Genomic DNA, 27,488 nt, shown 5'->3' on the forward strand with positions numbered 1-27,488 from the left:
TATCAACGCGGAGAAAAAACAGGATCTGCAGAGAGGAGGAAAAGGAGGGTTAGCTGTTTACTTTTTTGGCTGTCGTTTTATGTGTTCCAGGCACTGTGCCAGGTCTGTAGGGCCTTCAGTAATGAGGAAGAAATGTACAGTCCCTGTCCTTGATGGGTTTAGCCGCGATGGGAGACTGGCCATCCACAAGTAGTAGTCATACAGACCACTAAGGACAACGAGGGTGTCACAGGCGGCCGGGGAACACAGAGTGGGGGACCATACTGAGTCTGGAGGCCTTAGGGTGGCTTCTCCAAGAGGGGACGTTAAAGCTGAGGCAGAAGTAGCTAGGAGAGAGAGCGGGGAGTGTCCTGGGCAGAGGGGAGGGTGGACAGGATGGAAGGCATTGACTGTGGGTCAGGTAGAGGTGGGTAAGGTCAGCTGTAGGTCAGGCTACCACTGGCCTGTTTACCCAAGACAGTTCCAACCACTCCTATTGTCCTGGCCTGGTTCTTAAAATTGCCCCCTTTCACTGTCAAAAGTGTCCTGGTTTGGGCAGTGAAATTATATGGGCATGGCAGGTATAGGTACTAGTATCTTTGCTTTACAGATGAGGAAACTGAGGCTCACGAGACTTGAGTTATTTGTGCAAGGTCCTGGAAAGAGGGTGGGACAGAGCTGGGATGGGAAGTGAGCCTGCCTGACTTGAAAGCCCAGGCTTTCCCATAATCCCACACGACATTGCACAGTAAGGTGTAACGTTACAGACATATGCAACTGAAATACTCTCTGAGCATGGGCTCTGTGCCCAGCATTGTGCCAGGGGTGGGTAGGGTGAGAGGAGGCTGAATTGAGCAGGACTCATTCATGACAGAAAACAAGCTCAAACTGGCTTAAGCAAAAAAAGGGAAATTTAGTGGCTCATGTAACCGAAAGTCTAGGGGAAGCACTAGCTTCAGGCATAGTTTGATCCAGGTGCTCAGACAACGTTGTCAGGACACGTTTTCTTTTGTTTCACCTCCTGGTTCTCTTTTCCTCTGTGATGGCTTTTTTCTTAGACAGACTCTCCCTGTGAGGAGGTAAAATGTTTTCCTCAGTGTCAGATCCCTACCCTCACATCTCATTAATGTCACCAGAAAGAGGGCAGATGTTCTGGGCAATCCCAGAACATCTCTCTGGGCTTCTTGGGTCATGTGCCCAGCCTTGGCCAATCCCTGTGGCCAGGGATGTGCAGAGTTCTCATTGGTCAGGCCTGGGACATGTGTCCATCCTTGTTGGGTTAGGGGGAGAAATCAGCCCTGTCCACACCTCTTGGATGAAAATAGTGGAGGGGTAGGGTTTCCAGATAACATATAGGGTGCCCAGTTCAATTTGAATTTCAGATAAATAACACATTTTTAAAAATATAAGTATATCCCACATACTACATGGTACATACTTATACAAAGCAATTATTGAATCTGAGATTCGAGTTTTACTGAGTGTCATGTGTTTTTATTTGTGAAATCTGGCGAGCCTATGGAGGCATGCCTCTCCAAGGAAAATCAGAGTGTTGCCAGAAGAAAGAGGAGTGGATGCTGAGGGGAGGTGGAGAGGTGGTTCAAGTCACAGGTGCCCAGTACAGAGGTGATGAAAGGGACGAAGAGCTTTCCTTCAGCCTTGGACTCCCCCTGAAGGCACCGTCTGTGAAGGCCGCCCTGAGAGCTGTGGGTAGTCAGCAAGAGAAGTCCTGGCGGGGTGAGGTGCTCAGAGAGGGCTTGAATTAGGCCTCAAAGAAGGGGAGGCTTTCTTGAAGTGGGGGTGGGGTGGGTGGTGGGTGGGAAAAAATGTCTGTCCTCACCTGCCTACCACTCAAGCCTGAACCCTGACATTAGGGCCCCTGGTACTTGACCTTGCTGGCCTGGCCATGGGGTGATGTCTTTGTCCGAGACTAAGGGGCCTGTCTGCTCCGTGTGAATTCACCAGATGTGGCAGGATTCCTCCAACTACCCAGGTAGTTCAGTGGAGAGATGGCTTAGGTCCACAGGTACCACGGAGGCAGAGCCTGAGACGAGGATTGTGGGCCAGTGATTCATGGAGGTCTGTTCTTTGTCTCTCCCAGGACAGACCAGTACGGGAGGGGAGGAGACAGGGCAGAGAAGGGGAAGAAGGCAAGCAAGGTGCAATTTCAGGCAAAGTCTTGGTTTTACCCTGACCCTGTGGGGAGCTCTGGACTATAAACTGTGGCTCAGAGTCAGTCCCCACTGGAGGTGTGGAAGCTGGGCTTTCATTCTTCTCCAGGCGTTCACTGGCGCAGGGCTACCTGGTGAGGGCGGGCTGTGGGGTTTGGGGTTCTTTGACCCCACAGACAAAGCCCTAGGGCTGTTCTCTGAAGAAACCTCCCAGGTGTGGACTGATGGCGGGGACTGCACACTGGAGGAGAGGGTTGGGGGGTAAAAGAGACTGAGAGGTGAGCCTACATCAAAGGATCTAGAGGAGTCGGGGAAATCCCGCATGTGGTGGACACCTTGAGGGGGTTCCTAATGCAAATAGTCTATAAAGCCTTGAGAAGTTCCCCAGCAGATCCCAGGATCTTCCCCAAACTACATGGACCGTGGAACCCGGCTCACGGAAATGCTCACTCCCAGGCCTCCAGTGGAGTTGAGGGGCTCTGGTCTTTATTTCCGGCCCATGTGGGGGCTGATCTTTTGCTGCCTCTTTTGCTGCTAGTTTTGGATGCTCTGGATCTGATCATGGCTCTGCCACTCTTCAGCTTTGTGACTCTGGGCAAATCTTGTCACTTTTTGAGGCCTCAGTTTCTCCATCTGTACTCTGAGAGTCCTTAACCTACAGTTCACAAAAAGGTTCAATGTGCAATTTTATCTGTATGGAGTTTTTCTGGGGGGACATTCTTAGAGGGGTTTGGAACTTTCTGAATGAGGGTTCCAGTCTGGCTCCAACACATGTGGTCCAGGGGGCTGTGTGTGCGTGTGTTGCAGGCTTCTCTCCTGCTACACACAGGCACACGCCAGGTGTCCTGTCCCGAGAGCCTTCCTCCCAGGAGGTCCTGTACCTCCCAACTGCTCACGTTCTCACCTCCTCTCTCAGAACCTCAGTCTCCTCATCTGTAAAAGGGGGTGATAGCTCCCTCACTGACCTCCCAGGGTTGTTGGGTGAGTCAGATGACCCAAAGGCTGCAGAGGAACAAGGTACAGGTGTGATGGATGAAGTCACTGCCTTGGATGCCTTCTTGTCCCCAGACCCCAAAGCATCCTCAGACCTTGGATGCTGGCCACACAGCATCTTCCAGACCTCCATGGACTTCCCAGAGGACCACTCTGTAGCGACAGTAGTCCTAGACGTGGGTTGCTGACCAGACCATCAGGGGCTGCCTTCCTGATCCCCCAAACCTACATTTTTCCCTCCCTCCTTCCCTCCCTCCCTCCCTTCCTTGCCTGAGAATGGAAACAGCAGAATTTGGTGTGCAGTGGTTGGGTCGGGAGGAGGGAGCTGCCACCCTCCCCCACTCCCAGTGACAGCCCAGTGTGACATGCTCAGCTGCCCTCATGCCATTTCTGGAATCAAGGCCTTGTCTGCCTTACATGACCACAAAGAGGGGTCTTGCCAGCCCCTCGGCTTCCTATGCGTGCGCAGCCTCAGGCGGTGGGAAGTGGCGGTTTTCTGGCAATGGTCTCTTCACGGTCGGTGAGCGTGGCGTGGCTGGGGGAGGGAGCAGTGGGGTCTGGGGTGCAGAGAAGCCCAGCGCCTCCACCTTCCCTCCCAGCTAGGACCAGGAAGCCACCCAGTTCGCTGGAGAGTTGCAAACCTCACCATCTGCTGGGGCCAGGATACTGACTGGCACACTGTGCCAGTCCTTCTAGAACCGGCTCGCGGGCCCATTTTTGTTTGCTTTCATGTGCTTTCTTCCAAACGCCTTGCTATTACTTCTGATCGTAGAAGTCCTCATGCACGTTGATGGCAAACAACTGACGACCTTGAATCCGGCGCCCAGGAACAAACCTCTGGGAACGTTCTGGTGCCGGTCTCTCCAGATGGGTCTCTCTGGCTACATTGCGTGGAAACACATGCAGATAATTTTAGCAGATGCAGTCGGATTCTCTCTGCTCTTTGGCAACTGCTTTTCTCTTTCAAGAAGATGCGGGGAGTGTCTTTCTGAGTCCGTAAATATAGAGCCGCTTTTAGTCATCTACACGTATTCGTTGCATGCCTCCTCTGTCAGGCACTGATGTGTGTGTCAGATGGTGGTAAGTGCCCCAGAGAAAACCGAGGCAGGAAAGAGGGTGAGGGGGTGGAGGGGGCGCTGCAGTTTTAAATAGGAGGGTTTGGGACTTCCCTGGTGGCGCAGTGGTTAAGAATCCGCCTGCCAATGCAGGGGACACGGCTTCGAGCCCTGGTCCGGGAAGATCCCACACGCCGCGGAGCAACTAAGCCCGTCCGCCACAGCTACTGAGCCTGCGTGCCACAACTATTGAAGCCCGTGTGCCTAGAGCCAGTACTCTGCAACAAAGAGAAGCCACGGCAACGAGAAGCCCGCACACCGCAATGAAGAGTAGCCCCTGCTCGCCACAATTAGAGAAAGCCCACGCGCAGCAACAAAGACCCAATGCAGCCAAAACCAACCAAACAAATAAATAAATAAATGGGATTTGGAAGACCTCACCCAGGTGATGAGGTGATGGTGACGAAAACGTGAAGGAGGGGTGGGAGGAGGGGATATTTGGCAAAAGAATTCCAGGCAGAGGGAACAGCACATACAAAGGCCCTGAGGTAGTGCCAAGCATGTCTGAGCAAAAGCAAGGGGGCCTGGGTGGCTGGGGCAGAGTGACAGGAGAAGTAACAGATGAGGGTAGGGAGGTGATGCAACAGATTAGGTGGGGCTTTGCAGGGCGTTAGGAGGACTTGGAGAACGGGGTGGGAGGTGGGTGCAGAGAATAGAAAATGATCGTCATCATCCTGGCAAGGGAGGACGGCCTCTCTGCATGGCCTGGAGCACAGGGTGGATGTGGAGGAGGTGAGGACCTGGGTACCTTTTGAAGGCAGAGCCAACAGGATGTATGGTGGCTTGAACAGAAGGGTTGGAAGAGACGTGGCAGGATGACTCCCGGGTTTCTGGCCTGAGCAACAGGAAGGAGGAAGCTGCCCCAGTTGGACACGGGGAAGAAATCGGGAGCAGGGCCGGGACACGTGAGGTCTGAGATGCCGGCGCAGCGGCTTGATGGAGCTGTCAGGTAGGCAGGGGAGCCGCGTCATTCTTCTTCATGGATCAAGTTTAATTTCAAAATTTAATTTCTTTCTAATAGAAAAACGTCACATGTAGGGAATTCCCTGGCGGTTCAGTGGTTAGGACTCTGCGCTTCCTCCGTAGGGGGCACGGGTTTGATCCCTGGTCAGGGAACTAAGATCCCGCAAGCCGTGTAGCGTGGCCAAAAAAAGGGAAAAAACCCCAAAACAAGAGCAACAGCAAAAAAACATGGCCTGTTCTCGGTTTAAGAAAGAGAAAGAAGAGAGACAATACAAAATCCAAACAGTCTAGAAAGCTGGACAGCTGGAGGGACAGCTCCTCAGCAACCCAGGAGTAGCCACTACTATTGTGTGTCCTTCCGGAAACATTCCAGAGAATATGCCTCTTTTCTTTATAAAGACAATGGGATCAGACTCTAGGCTGTTCCTCACCTGCCCACCCACCTGACAGCACTATGGACCCTGTGACCCCTCACTCCCAGTGTCTTTAACTCTTCTGTTCTTTCATGGCGACCTCTTGTGTGACCCTCAGGGCACTCCTGGGTCACAGGCCCATTTTACAGATGTGGACACTGAGGCACAGATTGGGCGACACATCATCAGCTAAGATCCTGAATGAACTGAGTCCTCTGGGAGTCCAGAGGGGTGACCCTTGATTCTGCCCCAGTTCGGTGGAGTGGGGCTGTTGGGAAGCAGCAGTCACACCAGAGCTGGGCAGGGGTAAGACTTCACCCGGCAGCCAAGGGGAGAGGGCTCTCCCTGCAGAGGAAAGAGCATAGGCAAGGTTTGGAGGCCCTGAGGCAGGCGGTCCAGCCGGTGAGAGTGATGGTGAGGGGGCGTCAAAGCTGGGCTATGGGGGTGTGGTGAGGGACCAGGAGAGAGGAAGGCAGGCCTGGTGTCAACTAGGATCAGAGGGGCAGGAAGATGACTCCTGCAAGAACTTCAGGGCCAGATGGGGTGGGCTCTGTGTGTGTGTGTGTGTGTATGTGTGTGTGTGTTTGTGAGCCTGTGTGTGTGTGTAGCAGGACGGTCCCAGAGTCTGGCCCAAACCATTGTTCTCTGGTTCTCATGAAAATGACGAGGACTCTGGATATTCGAAACAAGAGGATCTTATTCCATCTATTTATTTAAATTAGCAGAAGCAAGAGCCTAAGCGTCACACTCTCAAGGCTGAGAGAAATACCACACTTCCCTGGGTCCCCTGGCCGCACGGGGCCTCCGACTGGGCTGGCCTTGGCCCCGGGCAAGGGCACACAACCTTTCCCCACAACGAGTGGCCCGTGTTCTGGGGAGGCCCCGTTTTCTGCTCAACAGACGACAGCGCCGTCTGTCGTAAGCAGCCTGGCCCACGGCCACCCTGCTCGGCAGGGCACACGCGCTGGACCCTGGCAGCAGACCTGGGGCCTGTCCCAAGGCCAGGAGCTGCTGGCAGAGGCAGGCCCAGCTGCTCCATCAGAGGCGCACCCCGGCCCCTTTGGCCTCTCCCGTTATCAGCACTCGGCTGCGGGGCACGGCAGGCCAGCGGTGTGGCAGGCCGGTGGTGTGATGACCAGTGGCATGGCGGACCAGTCGCGTGGCAGGGTCAGCTGGCGGTGGCACGGCTGGCCAGTGGCCAGGCAGGAGGCAGAGACTCTGAGAGGTGCTGAGTGCAGGCAGCCTGCCGGGGATGCTGCTTGAGGCCTCGTAGGGTGATTGAGGCCCTGCTGGGTCCGGCTTTGATCAGCTGTACGGCGTCCCGAAGACAGCGGGGGTGGAAGAGGATGGGAAGGCAGAGAATGAAAGAGGGGGCCCAGAGAGAGAAGGAACAGCTGTGCTGACGAAACGCTGACTGCCTGGCGTGTGCTGCACGCTTCCATCAGTGCTCGCATTTCCCCTCTGCAGCTGCCCCGCCAGGCGGGGGGCCGTCATTTCCATGTTCAGATGGGGAAACTGAGGCACAGACAGGTGAAATCATTTGTACAGAGTCACTCAGTACACAGCAGAGGAGCCAGGGTCAAAATCCGACCATCCAGTGAGTCACTTAACCTCTCTAAGCCTCAGTTTCCTCGTGGCTGAAGTCGGGCGACAACGGCACCCAGCTCGTAGGGCTGTTTGGAGCATTTAGCGGCGCACCTAACGTGCGGAGCAGAGCCCTGGTGCATGCCGGGCCCTAAGCAAAGAAACGCTGGCTATGATTATCACTGAGTCCTTTATATTCGTGACCTCAGTTACTCCCACGCCCCGACAAGCCCATTGGATCCTGGTTTCCTTTGTAGAAACTCCTTTGAACACTGACTTGTAGGAAAATTCCAGTCACGCAGCAGCAAGCCCCGTTCTCCGCCCAGCCTGGACAATCTGCCTTGCGTTGGGTCATCTCCTCCGAAGAGCTCTGAAATCCCGGGGGCTGGAGGTTAGGGCGGGTTCTGGGTCATGCTAAACTTTGCCATTTTCTGCTGGCATCAGCCATTTTCTCCATGTCCAGAAATCACATTCCAAAAGCATGAGCTCTAGAAGGAGGGCCTGTGGTTGCGGGGGAGGGGAGGGAGGAGCATCTCTTGGGCCGTGAGAACCTTCTTTCATCCAACCTCACCAGCTGCTTGCCTCGCCCTCCCGGTGCCTCCCCTCTTCCCACCTGTCAGAAAGAGCCTGATCGCTCAGAGTGGAGGTGGGCAGACACTTCAGCTTTGGGCTCCTTAAACCTTGTGGTTCCCGGAGCACGTTCCACATTCTGCTGGGGGGATGGCACTTGAGGTCAGTGGTGGACATCTTGTATTTCAAATGGTCCTGTATTTGTTTCATGGGCATGATACTTTTTAAAACCCCAACTCTAACTAGGACATCACACCCACGATTTTATTGATCTTCTTGCTTACGGCAAGACTAGTTTTTTTTAAAAAAGAGAGAGAGCCAATTTAAAGAAACGTATGAAGTGCTCGTGGTAGCCCAAGTGGGACCCAGTTCCGGGGGAAGTTGGGACGATGGCTTATGGATGCTGACAGCTCGCTGGGGTGACAGCCCAGGGAGTGGACTTTGCTGGCTCTTTGCTGCCTGGGGGCCGGCCGTGTCTCCAGGACGGGACAGACCCATCTTTGGGGTCTATTTGTACCCCGTAGGGTCTAGGACCTGGGGCTCAGAGGAAGGGGATGGGGTGGCTCCAGAGTCCGGCACCAAGGGTCAGAAGTCCACCCTGCCGTCCCACTCCCTGGTCACTGCCCACCTTCCTGAGAAGCGGTCCTTCAAGTCCAGGAAGCAAGCTCAGGCTGGAGTCCCTGGGATGTGGGCCCAGGGATTACACCTCGAGCAGATTAAAGGCAGCCAGGGAGAAATCTGAGGAATTTTAATTACTGCCACACATCCCTGGAGTCCTGCAGTCCTGGTCCTCGCGGGCCAAACACGCCGGCCAGCTCTGCGGGCCCACCTTCCCCTCCTCCACCCAGCTCGCTGGGCTCCCACAGTGGGGCTGGGCTTGGGGACACTCGTGGAGGGGCTGCAGTAAAGCAGGTGGTGGCAGCTTCCTCCCTCTGACTTCCAAGCTTGGCTGGGAATCTTGGGCTTGGGTTTTAGGAGACTGTGGCTTAGTGCGGGGGGTTTTGGGGGTCGGAGCTTCTGGCTGTAAGTAACCTGAATTGGTCTGAACAAAGAGGGCAATTTAGTGGCTTCTGTAACTGTCCTTCCCCAGGAAAGGCCGGTGAGGGTGGGCCTGACTCAGGATTCATCCAACAGATATTTGTTGTCTAATATGCATCAGGCACTGTCCTAGAGCAAAACAGACCCGGATCCCTGCCCTCGGGGAGCCTACTTGTTACGGAAGGCTGGGCCTGAGGCCGTGAGCGAGTGCCCTCTCCCAGCCTTGGCCTCTCTCTGTCCCTGTGGGAGCTCTCTCCTGGGGTGGGCCTTCTCCCGCAGCTGGAGAGGAGATTAGATGCAGCCTTGGCACCAGAGAAGACGCCTTTCCCGCCAGCTCCCTTGAGAAGGATCCCGGGGATGACTCCACTTGGCTTAGCGGATGCTGGGGGACAGGTGCTGGGCCTGTAGCGCCCACGGGTGACCTGTGGTGTCCTCAGGGGAGTGGCTGAGGGCTCTGCCCCATTTTGCTCATTTGAGAGGAGGTACCATTTCTCTTTGGAAGCTGCCCCTTGAGATCTGGGTTCTGCTGAAATCAGGTCCAGGAAGTGAGTCTGTTTCCTTTCCATCCCTGGGGAGGAGGGAATCCCCAGCCCCTGCCACTGGAGCCAGGGCCCCCAGAAGACCCCCTGATGCTGCTGCCAGGACCCTCTATCCCTTCCCCCTGCCCTTGTGGGTAGAGCAGACTTGGGAGGCCAGAGAAAGCTCTCAGGGGCAGAAGTATAAAACGTCCACAAGTTAGAGGCATATGTTGGAGTTGGGGACATCGAAGCCCAGAGAGTGGATGGCCCTGGTTTTCCTCTCACTCTTGATTCCTGAATGTAGCCCGAGAGAAGGAGCCGGCCCCCTGCTGGGGGAGGGGGCTGGAGCCCCAGAAGGTCTGTGCTCGAGGGGACCACAAGCGTCGTCGTGGCCTGCTGTCCCATTCTCAAGACAAGGAGCCCGGGGCCTGGGGGCCCTAACCCAGCCATGCCACTTCCTCTCCTTAAGTGACCTCGGACCAGCCACTTAATCTCCTGGCTGATCCTCAGTCCTCTTTTCCGTCAAGTGGGTTATTGTGTGTGGTTTTGTTAAAGTAGGTTTTAATGACCCAGGTGACACATGAATATACTTATCTTAAAAATTAGAACAATTCTGATAAAGTTGAAGTTTGTGACTCCTATATTTCCCTCCATCTCGTCTCCTTGCCCTGCTTGGGGGTAGCCATGGATGTTGGGTACCATGGGATATTGGGATGTGGGTGATCTCATGGTACATGTGTGTGTTTGGTGTTTTCTTGGGTATGCAAATAGCATCGTACCCTGTGTGTCTTCCATGTGGCGTGGGCTCTGGTGTCAGTGTGTACAGGTCTGCCTGGCTCTTTTGAGCCACTACGTGGTTTTCCACCGCGTAGATCTAGCATACTTTCCTTTGATGGGTGTTCAGCGCGTTTCTGACTGTGGGTTAATAGGAAGCACGTTGCCCTCAACATCACTGAACCTGAACATGCTTCCCTGGTGCACACACGTGAGGGTTGTCCCAGGGTGGGCACTGAGGCATGGAATCACTGGGTATTAGGGATTGGCAAAGATAAAAGAGGAGACTCTTCTGAGCACGTGGCAGGAGGAGGGTGCTACAGAAGGAGGAGAGAAGTTCATGCTTGTGTTCCCACCTTTGCATCAGACACCGTCCTAGGTATTTTGTCTGCATTTTCTTACGGAGTTCTCTTCGACATCGAAATCCCCGTTTTACAGAAGAGCAAAATGGGGCCCAGAGGGGTTAAGTAAAGCATCTGCTATCACTCAGCTCCCAAGGGCGGGCAGGCAGGCGCCTGCCTCCCAGGTCCGGCTGGGTTCTGGGAATGGAGCATCCCTGCCCTGACCGGCCAGAGCTTGCTCTCCGAGGGGCCTGCCCACAGCAGCGCCGCTTCCCCAGGAACGCTGCCTCTGTGCAGTGTTCTGGGAAGAGGGAGATCGCCAGGAATTTCCTGGATCGGGTCCAGGGCAGACTGCTTGGATCTAAGGGTTACAGGGTGGCTGGGTCCTGCCTCCCGCCCTTCTTATCCCCCGGCATGTCCCAGACCGGTGCATTCTTGGAATCTATAAGTTGTGCCGTGTTCTGTGGGCACCAAGAGTTTCCTTTGAAACCCCGTGGCACCAACATCTGTTAGCTCTTAGAGAACAGAAAGATTGACAAAGAACTGCTGGGGCAGGCGATGGGGAGAGATATTAAGCTCAGGGGTATGAAGTCTCAAAGACAAAGAGGAAAAACCCCAACCGAACTCCAGCCCGCTCCCCAGGGCCCTGTTTTGATGTGGGTTCCTGTCTCCGGAGGCCTTATAAGGCATTGTGCCTGCAGTTCTGGGCTCTGGGCTGGTGCTGGCTGCACTCTCGGCACCCGGAGGAGCTGCCCTCTCTTCCTGGGGCCCAGCGTGGGGCAGAGGAGGGGCAGTGCTGGCACTTGGGAGGTAGGCAGGTCCGGATCCTGTGGCCTGAGAGGCCACCAAGCCCGGCCACTAGGCAGGAGGCAGCCTGGCACCAGGCTGGGCGGGGCAGGAGGTCTGGGGATCCAGGAAAGTCTTTGATGAGAACTTGGAGCAGAGGCTGAGTCTGACTGTCCTGGAGGCCAGAGCAGAGGGGGCCTGGCACCAGGGGGCCAGAGTGATGGCTGAGTGGACAAAGGGAACAGTAAGGGAGATCACTGCGTACCATGCCCTGAGTGTGGGCTTCCTATAGGGCAGTGGTGAAGGGTAAGGGTTTTGGAGCCAGGCAGCCTGCCTTCAATCCTGGCTCTGACACTTACTAGCTGTGTGACCTTGGGCAAGTCACTTAACCTCTATGTGCCTCAGTTTTGTCATCTGTAAAGTGGGGATAATAGTGGTTCTACCTCACAGGACTGACCTGGGGATTAAATGCAAAGCACTAGAAATGTGCACCAGGCAGGAGAAGAGCGTGTTTCTCGGTGTCTGCAGGGGCACTTTGGGTCTGGTGAGCTTTGCCCAGCAATGTTCTGGTAGTCATTTGACAATAAGAGTCGGAGTAATAAACAGTAAATACTGTCTGTCGAGCCCCCCTCGTGGCATCAGCTGTAATGCTAAGTACTTTTCGTGCAATGGCTTGCTCGATCTTCACACCCACCCTGAGACAGTGTGACTGCTCTCATCCCTGTGCACAGCTGGGGAGACTGAGGCACACTGGAGATAAAGCTCCTTCCCCCAGATGACCGGCTTGTGTGACGCAGAGCTGGAATTTGAACCAAGGTCTGAGCAACGCCAGTTCCATGCCCTGCACCCTCCGTGCTGGTGTTCCCACTGGGGCTCGTGGCTGTCGAGGGGTACAAGTGCCTTCCTGCAGGATGGTCCTGAGGGCTTGGCCCCGAACCTTGCATGCAGGGCTCCCGGCTGACTCTTGGCCCTGTCCCAAATCTAGTGGGGAGGAGCCGTGGGGCTTTTGAGTCCTGCAGGACAGATGGGAGTATTTGGCCCCTGACCCACCGGAGCCACTGGCTGGGCTGTTTTCTTGCACTTCTTTAAGCGTGATTCTTGGTCCCTGGAAAGTGCCAGGACTCTTGGCCACCTCTGTCCCCATGCCCACAGGAGCCCCGATTCCACTGTACAAGCTCAGGCCAGGCACTGGAAGGAGGTGGCTCAAGTCTTGGCTCTGCTGATGATCCAGAGCCAGTCGCCTGGCCTCTTGGAGGCTCCTCCTCATTTAAAGCCAGGGCTATTGGGAACCCTGTTCTCCGGAGGTTCTGGTGAAGTTTCCAGTTGGTCGGTGCCTCATACGTCATGAGTGCTTGGTGATGTAAGTGACTGTCGTTGGCATCATTTTCCTGTCTCATTCCTTGAGGGTTGGGGCACTTTCTTTGTAGAAAAAAACGATAGCAATTATACCTCTCACTTTACAATTTGCAAATCATTTTTTTAAGCATCTGTTCCTTGAGAGATGGAAAGAGCAGGGCTGCTATGATGATAAAGGGAGATAATAGAAAGTGCCCGGCACATAGGAAGTGCACAATAAGTGTCAGCTGTCTTCTTCTTGTTGTGGTTTATCACCATGCCCATTTTACAGGTAAGTAGATTGAGGTTCGCAGAAGGCAGTGGCTGGCGCCACATCCAGGGCGAGGGCGGCCATGGAGCCAGGATGTGATCCTGTGTCTGGCTCAACATTTTACCTTGCCTCTGGAGCAGCGATTCAAAGCTTGAGGACCACAGACACGGCACTCCTCAGGCCCCGGGCTGTCTCGGTCGGTGGAGGAAATGAATTTTTGCCAGAGATGGGCACCTGCACTGCACTGTGTGTCAGCGGACCACGGTGCTGAGGAGCCTTCGATCTGTTATACAGAGCAGGGTAAGGTTTAGCGGGAAGAGACCGACCCCAGAACTTGCCAGAACTCTGCTTTAATATGCAGAGACATATCTTTAATATGTCAGAGAGCTGGGTCCTCTCAGCAGACAGGTCTTCTCAGAGAGCATTGAAGCCGTCATCAGAGTGATGACTGTGGGTGCGTTATACACACCGCGAGGCATCGTTATAGGGCTTCCAGACGGCTGCTTTGCTGCTGGTGACATTTGGAGTCTTTAAACTCCTCTGAGTGTGCCAGTAAGAAGATGCAGGTGCCCCAAAGTTTCCATCTCACAGGTCCTGTCGGCCTTGCCAGGAGTGGTCAGGGTGGCACAGAGGTCAGTGCCGGCTCCCAGCCTCCACAAGGCCCCAGCACAATCAGGTGTGTCGTTTCCCTTGAAGATGGTCGCGTGCTCCTGTGAGGAAGCGCTGCCTGCCAGCCTTTCCAGGGAAGCGGCATCCGTCTTCCTCTGGCATGAAAGATCGGCTTTAATTGGCTGCTGGGGCATCCCAGCCATCTAATGATGCCAGACGAGTGAGGCCCTTTCCTGTCACAGTCTCCCAGTTCCCCTGTCAACTCCAGCTCTGTTAACACAAACAGCCAGTTTACAAGCCCAGGAAGTGTTCGGTGATTATAATAATTGGCAGAGGAGGAGAGAGAAGACATCCTGACTCAAGGAATAAAGTAGCCTGGTTTTGAAGTCCATGGGACACCAGGAGTCTGAATGACCACATTTGAACAACCTCTAAGAAAGAGTGTGTAATGCCCCAGAACGATTTGAAAGAAGGAAGAGAACAGAGAAAACCATCTCTAATCCGTAAAACGTTAGCTGTTCATCTTTAAAAAACATGCATGCAAGAGACTTATCTCCAGCTGTGTCCAAATGATAAGATCAGCTATACAAAGCATTGTTTTTCTTTTGTTAATCAAGGCGAGCTCTGGTTTTTCTTTCAAGCATCTCCAGTGCATGATTTTTTTTCTTCTGATTTTTCAAGAAGAGGGTGTTTTTTCTTTTTCTTTATACTTTTTTTCTTTTTTTTTTTTCAAAAGGAGAAGTTGGTGAGAGCTGCTGAGTTTGGGCTTTTTTATTGCTTGCCTTTTTGTGGTTCAAGAAGCACTGCCATAGCATCCTGTGGGCATTAAAAAAGATAAAGCAGTGTGACACCCCCGCCCCCAACCTCATCTCTCCTCCCCCAAAGAGGAGCATTTCCCAACGTGGGTTTCTCAGAACACAAATCCCATGTGATGCTTTTGAAAAACAAAACTTCATGGTCTAAATAGGTTTGAGCGATGCAGCATAAGCTACTACTTAGATATCCACAGCATCCGTTACCATAGTAAGTCCTGCAGTAAGGGGTCTCGTTTACCTTTGTTTAAAACAATCTTTTTTGATCACTTTACTCCTCCTGGCAGAATACCAATAAATACAGAAGACGGTTTGACAAGCGCTAGTCTGTTCTCCTCTGTACCTAGAGTTGTCCTACTGGCGTGGGGTCAGATAGATGGGACCTTTATTGCCATCCCAGAAATCTCCCAGCCTCCCAGCCTGTGGACCAAACAAACTTCCCCTGCCAGCCTGATAACACCTGAGTGGCAGCCTCACCACTGATTGGGAACAACTCTGCTACGTGGGATGAGATACCGGACATTTTTAACTTATGCTTGGGGACCAAGGCAAGGCGTGTGCAGGCCAGTAGCTGGAAGGTGTGTGTGTTGGGGGAGATGCAGGAGGAGTGACTGAAGGTCAGTTGAAGGCAGAGCCTATAGCTTTCTAGATATTGTGCTGAAGAATTTGGGTTTGTGGTAGGGAGCCCGCTCTATAGCACACCAGGTCCTCTTTATAAACCCACCAAGACAGCCCGCCTGGGACCCTCTGGTAGAAGAAGGATCCGAACTGACGTCTCTTCTTGGGACCCACAGGGGTGGCTATGGTCCCGAGTCCATCAAGTTGGCTCAGAGGGATAGAGGAGGGACGTTTTCTGATCTCATCTTTGTCTTTTTCCAGGGTGGAGGGTGGAACTCCCTTTCCAGGGGAGAAGTGTGGTCCTGTGTAATGTTTTGTGGCGGGCTATAAGCTGAGTATAACTTAGTTCCTAAAAGGTAGTGCAGTAATTAACTTTTCAAGTGTGATAGGATCTACATAGTTGACCTAAATTCCAATCAGAACGGGGTCCCTGCTTCTTTGCGACCAGCCACACACACGTTCACAATGCCACCTTGGCCGTAATGATGCCAGGTTCCTACCTGACCCCAATGCTCCTTTAATATCCCTGCTTTTTCTTCCTTTAGGAGCTCGTGGGTGAAGTTTTCAGAGAAACGCTCAGCGAGGAGGAAGAGGAAGACTTTCGTCTAGAAGGTATTGGAGTCCATTGCTTTCTTCCCAAAGGCAGTGAGGCGGGGAAGGGCCATCTGGTCTACCTCATGCCCCGAGTACCCTCCAGAAAACCTGCAGACCAGGTGGAGGAGGGCAGGACTCTGACTGTCCGTGGGGGAGGGCTGGGAGTGGGTGGGGTGAGAAGCAAGAGGGAAGTGTAGCATCTCATAGGTCCACTCCGGGAGTGGACTCAGACCACCAGGCTCACATCCTGGCCCTGCTCCGTGTTAGCCGTGGGGTGTTGAACAGGTTGTTTGGCCTCAGCTTCCCCGTTGGGGGTGACCATGGTGACCACTCATAGGCCCCTCAAGCAGAGTTAGGTATGTAGTAAGCACTGCATGAAGTAGCCCTTGTGTTTCTCTGTTTGTGTCACTCACCTGGAGCACGGTATGCGCACGCACGCGAACACCCCCAGCCCCTCCCCGCTCTCCTCTGTAGCTCTCCTTTCTTTCTTCAAGGAGAAGCACTGCATTGTAGAAAGAATTAGGACACTCGAATAGAGGGCCGGCTGGCCACTGGCATGCTGATTTGACTTTGGGAAGCCATGTACCCTTTCGGAGCCCAAGTTTCCATGTTTGTGAATGGGAACGAGGGCCTCTTCCTGCTTGATTCCCTGAGTTGGTGAAAGGACCTGATGGGATCGGAAAGCGTTTGCTGAAAGGGCTAGTGTTTCCCTTTTTTACTCTGAATCAGAGGAGAGCATCACCGAACTGGGGCAGCCTTATGAGAGTAAAGCCCTCTCTGCTGGGACCAGGACAGGCAGCTGTTAGGAGAGCTGGGTGCCCAGGGATCTCTGGGGGGAATCTAGGCCTTGGAGGGCTTGTAGGGCCTTGAGAGGAGAGGAGACTGTGCCTGGAGGTTCTGGAGTGGAGCCTGGGCCAGACCCGAGGACTGTGGCCACGTGGGGCCTGAGAGCTGTGATAAATGTAGAATCCCTGGCTCCACCCAGGCTACTGAATTCAGTCTGCCCTGCAATAGGCTCCCCAGATAACTTGTATGCTCATTGTACTTTGAGAAGCGCTATTTTGAGAGATTCATTCAGTAGCCCGGGAGTTGGAGGCTGGCTGGAGCCCCAGATATCTCTCAGACTTTGCTCAAATTCGAGCAGGTCCTGAATAGAAGGGGGACAGGCAGCTCTGTCCAGGCTCTGGGGTGTTTCCCTTGAGCATGTTTGCCTGTGGATCTGGTGGCTACACTCAGGGATTCAGTGGCTTTGATTCTGATTGTTCCCTGGGCTCCCCCGAGCCTCAGCTATTATCCTCAGCTCCATGGAAAGATGCTGGGGCTTGGTACCTAGAGTAGACCTGGGGAGTCAGGTAAAGGTCTGCAGGATGTAGGGTCTGGAGGCTGAGGTGATGCCAGACATTGATTACATGGGCTTCCGCACTCATTCCATTTTCTATTCCTTTGCTTATTCACCTGGTAACTTAGCAAGTTCATCCTCTAGTTCATTCATCCTTCCATCTATTCCGTCCACCACCTATTCACTATCCATCCAAGCACCCACCTGTCCACTCATCTATCTATCCATTCAGCTACCCATCACTCACTCATCACCCACCCAATAATCCATGACCCACCCCATCCAGCACTCAACCATCCGTTTGTTGCTCCCCCTCTCACCCAGCCATCACTGCCTATTCGTTCATCTACATACTCTTTTGTCACCCATCCATCAGCTGGCCAGCCTTTATCTATCACCTAGCCACCCATAATCCATCCTCTGCTCATCTCTTCATCATCCATCACTCATTCCTTAACCCATTTAACCATCCTCCAGTTACCATCCATCTATCTCACCATCTGTCTATCTATTCATCGTTTATTGGGTCCCTGGTCACTACCCCAAATGAGGCACTTCTCTGGCCATTGAGGCTCAGTCTGAAATCATGTAATTGATTTCACATGAGGCATCTTTCCCTGCAGACGTGAAATGGCCTGCCCACAGAATCCACCTCTCTCTGCTTTGTTTGATCTCTCTGTGCAGAGCATGAGCCCTGTTGTAACAAAGTAGGAAGAGCACTTGGCCTAGGAGCCCACAGACCTGGCTCCCCTGCCAGCTCCTGCAGTGACTTGCTGTGGCTCTTGGCCAGGCCCCTCCATCTTGGGGCCCCTTCGCCCTCTGTAACATGATGCGTGGGGATGTGGACTCTGTGGATGCTCAGAGGACGTGGACGCCTTGTAGGGAGGATGAACTGCTGTGGGGTGGTACTTACAAACATGGGTTGATGGATGGGGGATAAATAGGAGGTGCCAGAGCGTCCCAGCTCCTGTCGGGGAAAAGCGTGGAGATTGGTGGCACTTGGTCTGTCCCTACGGCCCACCAGCTGCAGGTCGAGCTTGAAGGCAGCCTGGGCACCTTGCCAATCACTCATGGTGTCCAGGCACATCATCGGTGCCACCACTGACGAGGGGAGGGGTTGGGAGCCACTAGCCTGACTCAGTTTCCCGACTGAGGGGTGAGATCAGGTTGCTGGTGGTCAAGTTTCCAGCCCTTTTCTTCAAACAAAAGCTTATACAGAAGCACAGAAGGTAAGACAGACCAGGTTGCAGAGAGATGCGGTGTGTTATAGTCAGTATGTTACCTTTTATGTAAAAAAGGGTACCAGACAATACTCTGTATTTCCTTGTATATATGAATGTATACCACATATGTATGTATACTATTGTGTAGCTAGAGGTCTAGACAGACAGAAACAGTAGTTCCTTCTGGACAGGGGAGGAAGAGACTAAAATTGGAAAGCGTGGTCAGAGGATTGTAGTATTAACTGTAATTCATGTTTTAAGTTGTACGAGAAGAATGTGATCGTATATTCCTTTGAAATGAAAGACTAATAACAGAATTAAAAAGTGAAAATAATAAGTAAATAAAGCAGTAGGGTGGGACTGCTCTGGGCCTGCCTGTATGGCCCCTGAGACTCCTTGGAGGGGATGCTGGCCCCAGTGACCATCTGTGGTTCTCCGGCCACCGTTGGCGCCAGGTCTGAGGCGCCCCCTCCCGCCCCAGGATGAAGGACATGGCTGTGGACGGCAGGCCACCCCACGGCTAGGCCTGGTGAGAGTAGCTCTGCCGAGTCTGGCCACGGAGAAGCGTCCACCTGGCCTGGAGCTGGGGCTGCGGGCATCCGTCTGTGCCTCGGGCCAAGGGAGAGCAAGCTGAATCCTGAATCTCTTCTTTGTCTTCCTGTCGGCCAAGTTCATTGCCTCTTGGCTGGCTGGAGGGCTGTTAAGGGAAAAAAAGGCCATCTGAGGCGTGAAGATAAAAAGAAGTCTTTTAGCCATCCCAGGAGAGGATGGCTTTAGCTCCTGCGTTGTTATGTAAAGCCGGCCCTAATCCAGCGTCTTAACTGCCTTAACTGGCCAGCTGGGAGCTCGCGGGATGGGAGATTAAGGCTGGGCTTGGAGCTAGGGCTGGGGCTGTGAGCTCCTTTTGAACTGTGCAGAGAACAAAGTAAGCATGAAAAGTCCCGCGCTCCAGAGCTGGCCGGGTGTGGAGGGCGGGACCCGCGGCTTGGGGGCTGGGGGGGTGGCGGGCTGGCCAGAGGCACCTTCCTCTGCTGACCCAGCAGGGCGCTGAGGACTCGGGTGGGTCATCCCACACTTCATTTCAGTGCCCACCCGACGTCCCCACCTCCCCAGCTGGGCAGGACGACAGGTGGTGGCAGCCTGTAGCTTGTGGCCCGAGGTGGACATTGGTGTCAGGCCTCCGGGAAGCACTGTGTCTGGGGGTGTCCTCCCGACCCAGCAAAGACTGAAGTACTGTGCCCGTCAGGAGGGAGAGACCTGTAAACGGTCGCAGGCCCCGTCTCTCCAGGTCCCCGCTGTCTCCCACCTCGTGCTGTCCTCACCTGCCCAGCGTCTCAGCTCTCTCCCGCCTCTCTCGCCCTCAGCCTCTGCCCTCTGAGCCTCAGTATCGTGGCTGCTTCTTGTCTTTTGCCCTCTTTGCTTGGAGGTGACAGCGGGCAGAGTGCAATCATCTTGGCATCTTCCATAGAAAGTTGACTCCACAGAACCCAGTCCTGCCTTCATTACGGACCAAAAGCCCCTGAGTCAGGCGGCCCTTCCCACCGGGGCCAGGCCCTCCCTCCAGGCTCCCAGGGCTGCTGCCAGGCACGCCTCCGTTTGGCCCAAGCCGGGTTTCTCCTGGCAGAGTCCGTGGGGTCTCTGCTTCCCTGGCCCTGGTCCCGCCGAGCAGAGTAGTGGTGTCGGGACTGAGACCCGGGCGGCTGAGCAGCCCCGCTGTGAGTTCAGGGCCTGGCCCAGTCTGCATGGCTCGAACTTTGTCTTCCTGCAACCCCATGGGAGTGCATGAGAGGCACCCTTCTCCCTTTATTCTGAAGTCAGACCCCAGATCCAGCCTGGCTTTGCCACCACTCACTGTGTGACCTTGGGAGAGTCGCTTAACTTCTCTGTGCTTCAGTTTCTTGTTGGGGGCAGTCATAGTATTCCTTCCTCAGAGTTCCTGTGCAGATGGCGAGGTTATATAAGCCCCGAGAACAGCCCTGGTTCAGACTATGCCCGTGTCTGTGAGCTTAGCTGTCCTGACTCTTGTCTCGTGGGTCCCTCTTTCTTGAGGAGGAGCCAACTGGTGTTTGTAATTATTTACTAGTCCAGATCAAAGAAGGCCTATTTTCAAAGCTTCTTTAATCCTATTAGACTCTCTGAGTGTCTCCTGTCACTCTCAGTGCGCAGCATAGCCTGGCATGCCGTAAGTGCTTAATAAATACAGATCCTCCTTGACTTATGATGGGGTTACGCCCCAATAAACCCATCGTAAGTTGAAAATATCGTTAGTCGAAAATGCATTGCGTACAGCTAACCTACCGAACATCATAGCTTAGCCTTGCCCACTTTACGTTAGCCTACACTCGGGCAAAATCATCTAACACAGAACCTATTTATAATCAAGTCTTGAATAGCTCCTGTCCTGTTTTGAATGCTGTACTGGAGGTGAAAAACAGAATGGCTGTCTGGGTACAGGATGGTTGTAAGTGTATGGATTGCCGACCCCCGTGATCGTGTGGCCGACCGGGAGCTGGGACCCACCGCTGCTACCCAGCATCGCAAGGGGGGTCGTACCGCGCGTACCGCCGGCGCGGGCAAAGATCCAGATTTGAAATTCGGAGGACAGTTTCTACTGATGGTGTATCAGTTTTGCACCTTTGTAAGGTTGAAAAATTGTCAGTGGAGGACTGACTGTGCTCACAAGAAGAATGAAGCCAACACCATGAAGTCACAGGAGTCAGGCCCCCAGGCAGGCCCCATGTGCCCCCCTCCAGTCCATCCAGGCTCCCAGGTATGAGGTGTCAACCATTCACAGAGCAGAGGAGCCCTTGGGAGGCCGTTAGTCCCCTTCCTCTGCGGTAAGAAATCTGAGGCCCAGAGAGGGGATGTGACCTGTCCAAGGTCACACAGCAGACTGAGGACAGTCTCTTCCTCACTCAGCAAGTATTTACTGAGTACCTGCTGCAGGTGTGGGGCCCTGCTGGGCTCTGGGTTCGAGCCACCCACGAGGTCGGCGGACCTTGCTGTCAGGGTGGCAGCATGGGGGAAGCAGGGTAGTGGATAAATAAGCCAGGGAGTGAGCACACAAGGTTCTGGGAGTGGCGCTCTGTGAAGAGGTGACACCCAGGGAAGGGTGGAGTGTGACAGGCCTCTCTGAGGAGGTGACATTTCAGCGGAGATGCAGGTACCAGGAACGAGCCGCCACAGGAGGATGTGAAGGGTGAGCCGAACCCCAGATGGGAGGAACGTGGGGTTTAGGGGAGCACAGAGCGGAGGCCCATGTGGCAGCAGGAGACCTGGGGGATGAGCATGGGGCCATGGGCTTGGGTTTCACGCTGCTTTTGGAGAGAAACTGTTGGAAAGTTTGAGGTAGGAGAGTGCCCGATTCTGTCTTCCATTTTCACCAGTTAATTGTGGCTCCTGGGAAGGATGGGTCATTCCGAGGAAGGAAGGAAGCAATGAAAACAGGAGGTGATTGCGATAGTGCAGGGGAGAGGTGATGGCCTTGGCCTAGCCTGGGGCTGAGGGGCTGGAGAGAAGTGGCTGGGTCTGGGGGAGAGGGGGGAGGGCTGGGAGACAGGAGGTGGGCGGTCGGTGGGGAGGGAAAGAAAGGGATCCCGGGCACACCTTAGAGTTTTGGCTTAAGGAACTAAGGAAATGGTGCTGGCACTTCTGCGGTAGAGGTTTTGGCAAGTGACAGTCAAGGCTTTTGTTTTTGGATATGTCAGTTTCAAGATGCCTGTTTGACATGCAGGTAGAGATGCTGAGTAGACAGTTGGACACCGAGTCTAGAGTTCAGGGATCATTTGGGGAAAAGAGAGAGGGAGACAGAGAGACAGAGAGAGAGGGAGAGAGTGAAGACTTCTCGGGAAGTGACCACAGATAGCTCCATGGGAGTCCTGGGTGAGGCTTGTCAATCGGTGGGGCTGGCCGGTGGTTCCCCTAAGTCTGCGAGGAAGGGGAGTTCACTGCAGAGCAGCAAGGACCCCCAGACAGAGGGGGCAGGCAGGCCACACCCCGCTGGCTTCTCTCCCTCAGTTCAGAGCCTGTCCTGCCGGTGAGTGTCAGTCGCCCAGACTCCACTCCAGTGCAGTCCCCCCAGAAGCCCGGGCTTCAGCCGTGACAGCAGTTTCTCTCAAGTCTGTTCTTCATAAAAGCTCAGCTTGAACAGTGGAAATTCTGACTGGTGTCAGATACCGAGGAGGCTTTCATAGTTTCAAGTAGCTCGGGGTTAGATTTTAAAAGTTGAATTTCATCACATGTTTTAACTTGGGCGGGGATGGGGGAGAGTGGAAGGGACATGATATTTTTAGCCCAAAGAAGGCTTTTTTCCCTTTCCCTCTCCCTCTCCCGGCGTTTCCCCCTCCTTCCCCCAACAGATGTTTCGTCTCAATCCTATTCAAACCTCAAAGCAGAGTGGCCATCAACCTTATGCTCTGATGAGAAAAAAAGGCCAGAATGCTATTTGTTGGGAAGGGTTTTTTTTTTTTTTTTTTCCCCTTTCTTCTTTCCCCTCAGTCACAACTGGCCCTTAAATAAAATCTACTTACAGAAAAATGTAACCTGGGGAAGCAGAAGTGAGGAGAAAAAAAACCCAGGAAGGGGTAGACACCTGCTGGTGGAAACTGCCAGAAACCAGCTTCGAGAGTATTGCACTGGGTCAATTATATGTTGTTGTTGGTTTTGTTTTTCCTGAAAAGCAAGGGCTCCAAGTGATGGATACTTAAGTCAGGATCCTTTGGGTTCTTTTGGATATGCAACCCAAACTCGCTTAAGATCTGGCTCACGAAATTGAAAAACTCTGGGGTAGATCTTGCCTAAGAAGGGCTGGTTGGATCCAGGAGCTCAAACCATGTCATCAAAACACACACACACGCACACACATAGTTCATATCCTCTCTCTCTCCATCATCTCTCTCTCTGCCCTCTGTTAGTCTCTCCCGCTAAGGTGGCCAAGATGACTGCCCTGCTCTGGGTGCTCACATCCTACAAGCTGAGCCATCGCAGGTGAAAGAGAGCTCTCAAGTCCATTATTTCTTGCCAAAGTTTGATTCTTACTTTACTGGATAAGGTAGGTATAGATTTTGTGGGACCCAAGCTTATCCAGTTTGGTGGGGTCTTCTTTAAGAAAAGAAGGCATGCTTCTCTTTCATAACTATGGACCAGTTATATACAAATATATGTATTTATATATGACTATTTACAATATATTTCCCACTAAACCTAAATAAAGATATCCCCAACTCACCCTCCCCTTAGCTTGATTCCAGAAATGCTCCTGTTCACTCCAATACCATGTGACACAAGGGGACGTGTGGGAAGTCAGAATGGGAAGAGACAGTGTTCTTAACCGATTGAGGATAAAATATCTAATTTTGAAAGTGCCACAAAAGCAACCAAACGACCAATGTCAACACATTCCAACTTGGAAGAGGCCCATGCAAGCGAGAGGCCCAGAAGCTTTAGCTTCGTTAGCTTCATGATGAACTGTCCTTTGCCACTGAGCTAAGTCACAGGGCCATCAGGATGAAATAAGCTGGTCGGGTCCGGGTGCTGGGCGCCTCCCGGAAGCTTGGAGGGGGATCAGCCCCTGGTAAAACGCATGGATTGAGATGGGGGAGGGGTGGCCCCCTAGAGAAAACCCAGATGCTATTATCAGAAGGGGAGGTTGGTTGTGGGACAGGCAGGAACAGGTGTTAACTATTGCTGTGTGACAGAATGGAGAGAACAGTGGCTGGGGAGGCAGGAAGCTGGGATTTTAGGTCTGTTCCTGCACCGTCTGCGCTCAGATCCTGATTGTGCTGCTTTCTGTTGTTTGCTTTTTTTAAAAAGAAATAAATTTATTTATTTATTTATTTTTGGCTGTGTTGGGTCTTCGTTTCTGTGCGAGGGCTTTCGCCAGTTGCGGCGAGCGGGGGCCACTCTTCATCGCGGTGCGCGGGCCTCTCACGATCTCGGCCTCTCTTGTTGCGGAGCACAAGCTCCAGACGCGCAGGTTCGGTAGTTGTGGCTCGCGGGCCTAGTTGCTCCGCGGCATGTGGGATCTTCCCAGACCAGGGCTCGAACCCGTGTCCCCTGCATCGGCAGGTGGATTCTTAACCACTGTGCCACCAGGGAAGCCCCTGTTGTTTGCTTTTGATGATAATGATGATGAGACACTTCTATGTAGGGTGACAGGCACTGTACTGTATGTTGGAGCGGTAGCGGGAGTATTCAGTCAGATGAATAATAACAGTATAATCGGGGATCATTGAGCAGGGAAATCTAACCTAGCCCCTGAGGGCATGAGGGCATTTCTTCTCAGAGGTAGGGACATTTACAGTGAAGACCTGAAGGATGAGCAGGAGTTGGAGAGACAGAAAGAGTGCTCTTGGTGGGGGAAAGCAGCTCTGTGGAGAGATGGGGCTGAGAGACAGCAGCAGGGAAATGGCTCGATCAAGTTTGCTTTTTACACCTAGTTTCCTCTTGTAAAATGCAAACGGTAACACACCCTGCACGGTGCTATTAAGAGGACTTAATAGAATAATGTGTGCACCCACTAACTTTACCAGCTTCCACGTACAGCCCACTGCTGTGTGCAGGGACAAATAGATTTGTATATCTCTAGACCCTCGTTCCCCGAGGAGAGCCTCATGCAGATAATGCAAGAAACCATTTGGCCTGGAATGCACATATGATATCTTTCTCTTTTTACTGGCAGCAGATTTACCCTCCTAATTATATTTGGCATAGGCTAATATTAAAATTCATCTGCATTCCCTCTAACAGCTGCTTTTGGAGGGTTGGGGAGTCAGAAACATCCTGGCAAGCCACCCTGAGCCTAAAATATTTGTGGCAGATAATCTGGACATGGACAATTGAGAAAGGCCTGTGGCTACATTAAGGCCAGGGTCCAAACTCCAGCCAGGAAGCTCTGGCTTGTGTTAAATCCTACTTACATTGTATCAGCTGAGAAGAACTTGCCGGGTAACCAGGCTAAGAGAGGTGTGCGCCTGGCATTTCAGCATTAGTAATTTCTGGTCTTCGGTGGGGCTGATTTAATCATACATGTTTCAAATTTGTCTCTTCTTCCAAAGTTTAATATCAACCAGGCCTTTCTGGATTGTGATAAAATAAGCTGGCATTTGCTGATATCATCCAGGGTTTGGATTTTAGCCGATGTCTGGGATTCAGGAATAGACCTACCCCTTTTAAACCACCCCCTTTCCCAGGCCAGTTCGTGGTGTTTGTTATGCAGCCCGCCTTCCGTCCACCTGTGGGGTTTGGTGCAGTGGACCTCGCTGGGATGGCATATCTGCTCTGTGCACGTACGGTACGTGCTAGGCACTGTGGACAGCCCAGGAGGCAGCAGCTAGCAGAGCCAGCTCTCTCGAGAAACTTGCATTCTGGCTGCGTGGAGGTGACCGGCTCCCGTGAAGCCATCAGGAGATCCCAGATAGGACTGCAGACTGAATGGGTTTAGACAGCACTCTGCTAGCAACAAATGCATTTGTACAAATTGGAAAAAGGGGCCCCTCCTCCAGACATCTTTCTGCCATCTGTCTGAAAACTGTCACAAGCAATACACAAATCTAGGATGTCCGGCATGTGAACAGCGCCTCCTAGAGTTGTACCGTGCACAGCCGGCTTCTCAGAGCCGGTCTCCCAGTGACCCCAAATGACCCTGACCCCAGCGCCAGCAGGGGAAGAACCCTGGGGCGCTCCTCCTGCTCAGGAGGGTGGGGCCTCAGGAGGCTGGATCTGTTTCATTTCACTGCCCTTCTTCTTCTCATGCTTGGGCGGCACCAGCTGTCAACAGCTCAGGCTGGGTGGGCTATGCCATCCTGCTCCCTGGGTCACTGCTAAACAGTCCCGAGAAAGTGACCGTGGCTCTCCCAGCGTGAGGTCCCAAATAAGCCTCAGATGCCTCCCATTAGGTCCCTGGGTGGGTGTCGGGGACCCATGATCAGAGTTGGGCCCATTCCGGCATTTCCTACTCTCCGCGGTGCTCAAGTGCTCTCCTCTTTCTCTCTCTCTTCCTCCCCACCCCCACCCCCTTTTTTTTAAACTGGGGGAGGGGAGAGGGAAGAGACTGTCTTTGATCTCAGCGGAGGAAAAAAGTCTGTTCTGTTCAGGCTTTTGGCTAACACAACAAACAGTGTTTAAAATTTAACTTTGCTTAATTAATTAGTAATTCTGTTTAATGCTGTCTGATCTCCCTCCAAAAGGTATTTTGAAGCTTGAGAAGGGAACATCAAAGGGAGCCGGGTGAAGATGGTCAAGTAATGCATTTAATCTGGCAGTTGCTAGGGGTGGAGAGATGCCAGGTTGGGAGCTAATGTGGGACAGAGCCATCATCTGGTAAACACAGACGGCCGGCTGGCTCCTCGTGGTGGAGGCCGTGGTGAGAGGAGGAATAGGGAACAGCTCCCAAAGAGAAGGAGCTCCACATGCTGCCCCAGACTTGTTTGAGCTGAGACCTGATTTTAAGAAAGCAGAGTTGACGTTTTCTTTCTTCCACGGCTACTGTGTGTGGTTGGGCAGGTTGTGGACTGCACAAGGATTTCCAGTCAAGCAGGTGAGCAGCAGGTGAAGCCTGCACCCTGCCTAGAATCAAGGATGTATCGTCATAGGTGTGCAGAGCAGGTCCACATGCTTTACTGTAAAGCGCTGGGAAAGTACATGTGTTAGGCTTTGTGGCCATTAGAGTCTCTGTTGCAGCTACTCGACTCTGCTTCACCACAGACAATGGATGTGAGTGTCTGTGTTCCAGTAAAACTTTATTTACAAGAACCGGCGGTGGGTTGGCTTGCCTCTCAGGCTATAGTTTGCCAACCCCTGCTCTAGGGTACTTCACAGGCAAGTGAAAGGCTTTGCTGCCTCCTTACTCTGTCCCTTCCCTTCCTTTTTCTCCTACCCCTTCCACGGCTTTCCTTTCTGCTTTCAAATTAGCAGTGTTGTTACTGTTGCACTTGAAGAGTGATCAGAGTCCTCCTGAAACTATGCCCGGCAAAAGGTCACCTCTGGGGAGAAAAAAAAAAATGCTGGGCTGAACAGGAGTAAGAGACAGGGAATGCACTTGGACTCTGGTGCTAAAACCCATCTTGACAAAAATATCTCCAGTTGATTGGACCCAGGCAGCCTGTGGCGAGCCCCATTCACCTTTTTCTCCCACCTGCCCATGTGCCCGAGGACGGATGCACGGAGGGAGGGCGATTTGTTCTGCACAGGGGTGGCTGGGGCAGGTGGCGATTTTTCGTTGTTTGGTTTCAGTGGGTTATGTGGATGGAGAAGCAGGGCCCCTGAGTCCCAGCCCAGGCCTCTGGCATTGGGGTCTGAATGCCTTTTTTTTTTTTTTTTTTTTTTTTTTTTTTTTGCGGTACGCGGGCCTCTGACTGTCGCGGCCTCTCCCGTTGCGGAGCACAGGCTCCGGACGCGCAGGCCCAGCGGCCATGGCTCACGGGCCCAGCCGCTCCGCGGCACG

At 53.2% G+C, this 27,488-nt stretch overlaps 1 protein-coding gene across 2 annotated transcripts in view; it reads left to right on the plus strand.

Moving 5' to 3' along the window:
• Window positions 1–27,488, plus strand: part of NKD1 (NKD inhibitor of WNT signaling pathway 1) — a 91,639-nt gene that overhangs the window by 40,217 nt on the left and 23,934 nt on the right. For both annotated transcript variants that reach the window (XM_024125124.3, XM_028478040.2), the window contains one exon: window positions 15,436–15,502. In XM_024125124.3, coding sequence (XP_023980892.1) covers window positions 15,436–15,502 — 67 coding nt within the window. The remainder of the gene's footprint in view (window positions 1–15,435; window positions 15,503–27,488) is intronic.

The sequence above is a fragment of the Physeter macrocephalus genome, chromosome 17 (assembly GCF_002837175.3).
Source record: "Physeter macrocephalus isolate SW-GA chromosome 17, ASM283717v5, whole genome shotgun sequence".
NCBI lineage: Eukaryota > Metazoa > Chordata > Mammalia > Artiodactyla > Physeteridae > Physeter > Physeter macrocephalus.